At 41.4% G+C, this 8,149-nt stretch overlaps 1 protein-coding gene across 1 annotated transcript; it reads left to right on the forward strand.

Moving 5' to 3' along the window:
- Nucleotides 1-1,511: 1,511 nt before the first annotated feature.
- Nucleotides 1,512-3,437, forward strand: LOC147967688 (uncharacterized). The gene is made up of 5 exons (XM_087522507.1): nt 1,512-1,670; nt 2,040-2,195; nt 2,352-2,381; nt 2,471-2,540; nt 2,904-3,437. The coding sequence occupies exons 1-5, from the start codon at nt 1,512-1,514 to the stop codon at nt 3,041-3,043; spliced, it is 555 nt and encodes a 184-aa protein (XP_087378633.1). The 3' UTR covers nt 3,044-3,437.
- The last annotated feature ends 4,712 nt before the right edge of the window (nt 3,438-8,149 follow it).

Consider the following 8,149-nt stretch of genomic DNA (forward strand, 5'->3'; position numbering starts at 1 on the left):
ATTTGCTTATCGGGCTGGCCCTCAAGGCCCTTTACCGCGCGCAATTTTTTTTAGGAGTACGTCTATGTGCATCTTAGCTTTAAAGAAGGCAGAATTGTAAGTATAAGAAGACTACTACTCGCCGCGAACAACAAGCGTAGCATGAACACCACACCTAAGCTCAGTGGCGGAGCCAGAAAAAGAGAAAATCCCGGGCCAAATTTTTCTTGGTAACATGGATTTTTTGGGTATTATAACTACCCGGAATATCTCATAACATTTTTGGAAAAATACCACATGCAAAACAAACAAAATAAAGTTAAAATTCTCAATAAATATAGAATGTAAACTCAATGCTCAATGATCCAACATAATAGATAAAACATGACATAGGTACAGATAATAATATGGGGATACAAAAAAGTACCAAATCAATTGGTCACCTCATGTGTGCCTCCAATTAAACCCTTTAACAGTCGCAGTAAGGGCGCCTCCTCACCTATGCCACGTAGATTTTACTGTGCCGAAGGAAAAAAAATAAAAAATGTGGCTCCTCTCGTCAATTCGTGCTCTCATACGCAAACGCAAGTCTCCTCTCTTCTCTCCCACCGCGGCTCGCCGCCGCCGCCATCACCACTCACGACGGCCGATTCCGGCGAGCACCGGCGGCGGGTGGCAGATCAACGATCTCCCCACGCCCCGCTCCTTCCTCCCATCCCTCCAGATCCAACGGCGCCGAAGCCAGGCCGAGGGTGGAGGTGGCGCCTCGTCCGGCTCCTCCTCCCCATCCTCATCCTCCTCGTCCTCCGCCGCCGTCTCCTCCTCCAGCGCCCCTCCAGCGGCCGCAACAGCAGCCCCGCCGGCAGCGATGAGGACGAGGACGGCACCGCCGACAGGGGCGGCGGGGAGTACGAACTCGTTCGGCGTCGTGCCCGTGGCGGTACAGGGACCAGGAGGAAGAGGAGGCGAGAGATTTGTTCGACTCCGACAACGAGGAGTACGTCAAGACCCTCCGCGTAGCAACTACCTAATTCCAGGTCCGCCTCTCGTTACTGAATTAGCCGCTAGATTCTCCTAGGCCAAGTTATCTCCTCAGTTAGTGAGTAGAATTTCTTAGGAGATTGCTACATAACCCTACCCAGTTTCTGTATGATTGGCTGGTTTAGTTGATCGTGGGGCTCTGGGAGCTGCAGTGAACATTTGGTCTGTGGTAGAATTAACCTTCTCGCTTGAGTACAAGTTGAACTCTTCATGCTGCAGACTTGTGTTTGAATTATTGTTCCAAATTTCAGCAGTGTATGTCAGGCTAAGTAGAGCATAATGTTGGATGAAATTCTCTGCTAGCATCTTCCGGTTCTTGCTTGATTTTGAAGAGTCAGAGAGACTTTGAGTTACAAAAGCATTAAGCAGAACTACTGAAGAGAGTATAAGAACGAACCATGAAACCATATATATAATTGGGTGGCTGTGAGTTGGAAAGATACATTCGCTATCTTCATTTCCTTTTTTGGTTGAAACTTGTTCAGCGTGGGATGCGACAACGCATTTGGCCAGAGGAGAACGTGGCAGCGGCATCTCCTGGCGATGGCGGTGGGGCAGGCAATGCTTCAAGGCGACGGGCTGAGGCGGTGGTGCAGGGATCCGCTCGGTCTGTTGTTGCTGCTGAGGGCGGACGGGGGAGCCGGGTCGAGGTGGCAGGTTCGTCCGTGATGCCAACGTAAATTTCTCTGAATCCTTCTCCCCCTTGCCCCTGATCTCTATCACTCTTTCTCTTTCTGCCCATCTATGCAGTATTGTGTAAGTGTTGTGGTTCCTTTCTTATTTTTTTGAATAACCTCTGATCCTCAAGGGAGCGAGACCAACGGGGAAAGGAACAAGGCGTGGCCTCACATGGTGGCTTGCCGTCTGCTTCACTGTTTCATACCTTTCTCTGTACAATTTCTTCAGCTTCAGAAACTATGTACAGGTCTCTACATCTATTCTTCAAATTTTCAGATCCACCGCCCCTTCTAGCTCTCTACACTGTACCCTGAACCGCTACTGATGTGCACTTTGTTCAGTTTATTTTTAGAAAGGGATTTGAGATGGTGCCCGACATTATAGTAAGTTCAAGACTGTTGCTGAATGAGTGGTGTGTGCAACCAGACCTCCGTCCACTTGTTTCTATGTTTGAACATTCACCGGTTCTTGAGAATCTGACGCTTCAATTGCGCAAGGTGTATCTTTTCTAAAAGGATAGTCGTGGAGTTGCTGTAGTGTTAAGGTTTCATGAATGATTGATGAATATTTTTTTCAGTTACAAATTAGAATGTTGTGCTAAAAAACATAACCCCTGTACTGAACATGTGGCCCTTAATTTATAATCTATGCAGGTACAACTAAGCCTAACTCATCTGGTTCCTGTAAGCTGTCGCTGGTGTGATTCCCTTGGCATTGCATACAGCTTTCCGTTGGCACGAATCTAATGTAAATCTTTACCTGACAAATGTAGGAACCTCTCCACCAACTTCTTTCACGGGGAGATCCTGAATGTCGGCGTCCTTGGACCTTCGAAAGCAGCTGTAAGCTTAACTCTGGCCTCATCTCATTCCACTTTTTGTGTCCTTTATGATGTCAGCAGATGTTATAAATATGAATGAGTGGTATCTATTAGCTTGTACCACAAGTCCACAATTGTACTGGATCAGATTGTGCTCTGGTGCATTTCAAATGATGCAGGCATGTCGAAACTCTGGAGCTTTGTAGGCTGCCCATCCAGAAGGGTTGCCGTGGAATCCTCAGATTCCCTGGAGTGCTACCACAGAAAATGATCTTATGCCAGATAGATTGTTCAAGTATTTGATTACTGATAGGAACAGTCAGCTTATTTTATTTTCTGAAAAGAAAGGAACACTATCCAGTACGATTGACTTCTTCTGTAACAGCTTCATTGAGGAGCTCAAAGGTCGTGACTGTGACTGTTCTTAGGCCAATAGTTTCAATTGTTGTTATAACATTTGCATCGTTCTTCACAAGCTGCGAAATCAAGCGTGCTAGCGGCGGCGAGCGATCTGAGCGCCAATGACTCAACAGCTGATTATCAATCAGGTTTGTGTATTTTATTTTCATCGGCAATGCTGCATCCTTTTGAGTTGCAATGATCATATGGTTCAGATAGACAATTTAATCATTTTTCTTTTCTGTACCAAGTTTATGCTTCAATCGATCAACAATTATTTTGAATCACAAACCTATTACTCTTTGGAGTGGCCACATGTGTATCTTTGAATCTCCAAGTGCCACCGGAGGGCTATATATATTTCATTGGTTCATGGATCATTAGGAGGCACATAATGGTAGAAATAATTAGCTTGCAAGTTCTATACTGCCAGAGGAGTCATAATTCGTGTAGGGTAGCAAAGCCATACATGATAAGCAAGGGGAACATGCAACATACGTAGCCGAGCGTGTCAACACTGCATACAACAGCTCTATCCAGCAAATTTTCTTATGATTTTGCTTTATTCTATTGATCAGATTTGCCAAGTCATTTTTCCTTCGAGGTATTCAGCATTGCCAAATTTATATATTTACCTAAATTTAATCTTGACCCAATTTGCTCTGGTCAATACATGCATGATGCCTTTTCTTTTCTATAAACTGGATGTAGGGTTAGTTTACTATGCCGATCCGAGTCAGCGTCAGGCGCGCCAAGCTCGCCGTCCACATGCCTCCTCTTCGTCTGCAGCCGCAGTGCCAAATCGCTCCCCATCCGAGCAGGTAGCACCCAGTTCCCACCTTGTAACCGTTCGCTTTTATTCTGTCCATGTTTCCGTCCTCTCATCTTTGCCGGTGGGTCAGGCCTCGGTTGCTATTGTTTGATTCTGTTGGTCAAAACTATTTCATAGGCACTTCTATTACTTTGGGTTGGTATATATGGTAGAGGTTTAGGGTACCTTTTACGAAGGTTATATTATTTTAGGTTTTGGCGAAAGACAAAAATATATAATATTTAATTAAAGCTTAGTTCATCACTGAAATAATTATGAATATCAATCCAGTAAAGGTATGATGTACTCATGACTTTTCTTCTTTCTGTTTGGTCTTCAAGATATGTATGCCACCATGCAAAATATTTATCTAATAACTTCTCTATTGTCGTGCAACTATATCTTAACTTCTTGATAATGCAGTACATGAGGTTTGTAATATCTTCTAACATCTTCTATGAACTAGATAGTCACTAATTTAAATTGTGTGATAATACCCAAATGTCTGAAACACTGAGTATTCTGTTGTAAGCTGAAAATTTGAAATTTCACATTCCTGTTTCTGGAAAAACCATGCTATACTGCTATCTAACACAATGCTCTGTTGATCGATGTTTTAGTAACTTCGTGTATTATACTCTGTTGACGAAAAATCATGCTAAATCCTAAAAAACATGCTATACTACTACTACATTTATTTATTTTGTTGTATTCGTGTATTGTAACACAATGCTTTGTTGATCAGCATGTTAATAATTTCGCTTCCTAACATATGCCTCATCACTAATGGCGGCGACATGGAACAACACTTCTCTGATGTTAGTACTGTAAAGTAGAGAAAGTCATTTGCAAGCATGTGCCGTCGCAAATTTGGTGGGTACATTAGACATTAACAACTTGTATGACCTCACATTCGTTGGTGCTAATATTTTATGAATAAACATGAGTGTAAAGGTGGTTAAGAATTCTGATGGATAGTGATGGGGAGATATTTACCGAGGTTGCTAGGCGGGAGGACTTCCCTTTTCTGCAAGGACTTCTCTAGGTGGGTTGTTCTGATTTCATAAGATTGAAAGAACTGGACATTGAGCTAATTAGTCATGTGATTGGGCACTGAAAATGTTTCTCATATTAGTTTGTTAATGTGCTTTTACTTGTCGCAGTTTAGAAATTTTGTGTTTGTCTCGAGTAATTTTCTGCTCTGCTTATGTTAAGATTTTGTCTGGAAAATTTATGCAGCTCTTCGTTTGCACTTTAGATGACTGTGGGTGAAGCACTGAGTTGCGCCCTTGATGAGATGTCTGGCAATGCTTCTGTTTTCTTAATGGGAGAAGAGGTACCGCGATACCACCTGGAAGACTAAGTAGTAATATATTTTTCTTTCCTTTATTTGTGCCTCTAAATACTTGTCATTTCTCTGACAGGGTGGTTTGAATAAGAACTACTTCTCAGTTTCCATGTTTTTCGATATTGGTGCCTGTTTTTTATTTTCAGTTTTGCAGATTTTAATTATGGATCTAAGGATTCAAATTTGTTCCAAGCTTTTTGCTTGCAGTAAAACTCTTACTAGAGACAACTGGAAATAGGAAACCAAGTGAACTACCAGTTTTGTCTTGAATAATCACTACTCTGGTTTTATTATGGCATACCTAAATTTATTCTTAGAGAAAACTTGACATGCAGATTGGATTTGCTTATGTATTGTTTCAGTAACATGATTATATAGTAATCTGTTTATAACTATGTAAGAGCCAATAGGAGACAGAACATTGTAGCTTTATACTACTATTACAATTATACATGATTCTATATAGCTAAAAATATGTCCTGTTGTATTCAAACGAACAGATCCTTCTAATACAACAGCTATACATTGGCAGAGAGATAATATATACTGGTTTCAGTCAGATTTTGTTCTTCATGTCCATATATAAGTTCTCTTGTTATCACTTTGTGTACATCTTCAAATAGCAACTTAATTGGTGTGGAATTTATGTTCCTGGTTTATGTAGCTACATAAATATCAGGAACTATGTTGAAGTGTTTATTCCTTAGCACTTTTGATTTACAAATAAGTCTACTATTGTATAATCCTTGTAACTGAAGTTGGTTGTTCAAGCAAACACAATGTGCACTAACAGAAGATGGCAGGAACAATGGTACACATTCAAGTATGTATCTGCCAAAGTTGATTATGTTTAACTCTAGGCATTGGATTACTATGTAATGGTGTACTATTCTTTGAAGAATTTGTAGGAGGTACTAGAAAAATATGACTTGATGAGGGATGCCTTGATTTCAAAAACCAGCCTGAAAGAATTTAGTTTAGTAAAATATTGTATAGCCTTCTCGTAAAAGTTTGATACACTTTTCAAGAAAACAAACTTTGGCTAATCATTAAGATATAACTTTTCTCATATTTGAACAACAAGGTTATTTGAGTTCTGCTAAAAAAAGGTTATTTTTTGTAACTTTTGCGAACTTTGTGGAAAGAAGCTACAAATAACTGATTTCGCTGTCAAGTCTACAATTCAATGTTGATCTAGAGGGTGGAATCTTTAAACTTCATTGATGTTTTCTTGTCCGTTTTGATCTAATATCTGTCTGATGTGGTTTGTATAAAGCTTATGGTGGTATAATTAGTTTTGCTTTTTTTAGGATATAATAAGGTTGTAAATAGACGGAGACTGAATTAGTTCACATTACTTTGATGTCTATCGAGCCAATGGGACAACAAAGGTAGTTCCTTCGCACAATTTGAAGAATGTTATTTCATATTGCATGATATATCTGACTCATTTCAGTGGGCCTTCAGTTAATTTGAGGCATCCTTTCCTAGGATCTTACCTTGATATTCCTCTATTTTCTCCTATTAGTCCCATGCTTTTTTAAGAACTGAAATAATTATAACCAGTGTTACAAATGTTTGCTGAGGAAATGTCCTTGCAAAAAAGAACCGGAAGAAGGCTTTCTATCTTCACCAGTATTTCCTTTTGTTTCTAATTGTTGGCTCATTCCTATGGCCTAAGAGTAAGGATTAATGCTTTTGATATCTGATTTGAGAAAACAGCATCATAGAACGTAAGTAGAAGGTAGACTGTAGCATTGATCATTGCTATTTTGTACATAGACAGTTCAACGAACTGCTCTCGGAGGGGATGTTGAGGGTGACGACGCTGTAAAGCTTCGCCGGAGCCATTCCAGCTCTTTCAAAGCCACAAGGTGAGCCGAAAGTCCGTGTATATTTGATCGAGCACACTCGCTTCTCTCATAATTCATATAATCATTAGAAGCTCAGAACCAGTTATGCCACATATATGAAGTGGAATTCATTTGCAGGCAAGGAAGCCGAGGAACCAGGACGCCAACGGTGCGGAGCCGTTTGTCATCGAGAGGACTAGGGCTGCCATCAGGGACCTCTAAACCAAGCTCAACATCTCCCTCGCGCCTCCATCAACATCGTGTCCCGGAGGGCCGTCGCCGTCCGTGACGGCGAGCTACTGCCGCCGCATCGTCAGCCGCACGGTTAGAGGGAGGCATCAAGGGCCTGCCACCGCTGTCGGGGCCGACATGCGTGCAATTTCTATTAATGTATCTTATGTTGCCAAATAGCAACATGCTCCTGTCGATCCTATATCATTGTGGGCGTGGCATTCCAGTTTCTTCCTCAGATGATGTTCCAATATAGTAAGTTCCATCAAGAATTGCATGTACATGTGCTGCTATCTTGATCCAAAAAGTAAAGTAAAAAAGGGCGTTCATCTACCTGGCACCACCCAGATGCCCCTCAAGCGGCGCGCCACGGGCGCGCCCCAACTACTAGTAACTTGATCAATGGTAGAGGAACCAACACCTTTAGGGCGGTAAAAGTATACGCCCATAAGAAAAAGCATAAACATCAAGTGAACTAATTACTATCATTGATACAAATTAAAAACTCACCACTTCGACGAGGCGAAACCCCTTTGAGAGACCTAAATGACTGAAAACGATATATCATCTATTCACCTTCACCAAATTGAACACGGGCAGGAGCAGGCATACCAATATTTTTACACTACCGTTGTTTCAATTTGTGGTGTTGATTCAGTCCCCTGGGCTGTTTGATTCCCTCGATATTAAATGATAGGTGCAAACACTCCCGTTATGGGCACCAATAAAAATATATCTTCATTTTCTATTTCTACAACATGAAATGAAATTGGAAAATACAATACATTAAAATGGGTTCAACAATACCCTGCATATGCATATGCGACTGGCGCACACACACACACACATACTTTCAATTCAATTTCAGTTCGTTCACTACTTGTCTACTTCATACACAGAAGTACCGCAAAAGTGAAGAACACTGTACAAGAGGAAAGACATCAAGGTGAGGCAAAAGGCATTCAGGACTCAGCACCAGGCAACCAGTT

The sequence above is a fragment of the Triticum urartu genome, chromosome 5A, assembly GCF_056163025.1.
Source record: "Triticum urartu cultivar PI428250 chromosome 5A, HENAU_Tu73, whole genome shotgun sequence".
In the NCBI taxonomy this organism is placed as follows: domain Eukaryota; kingdom Viridiplantae; phylum Streptophyta; class Magnoliopsida; order Poales; family Poaceae; genus Triticum; species Triticum urartu.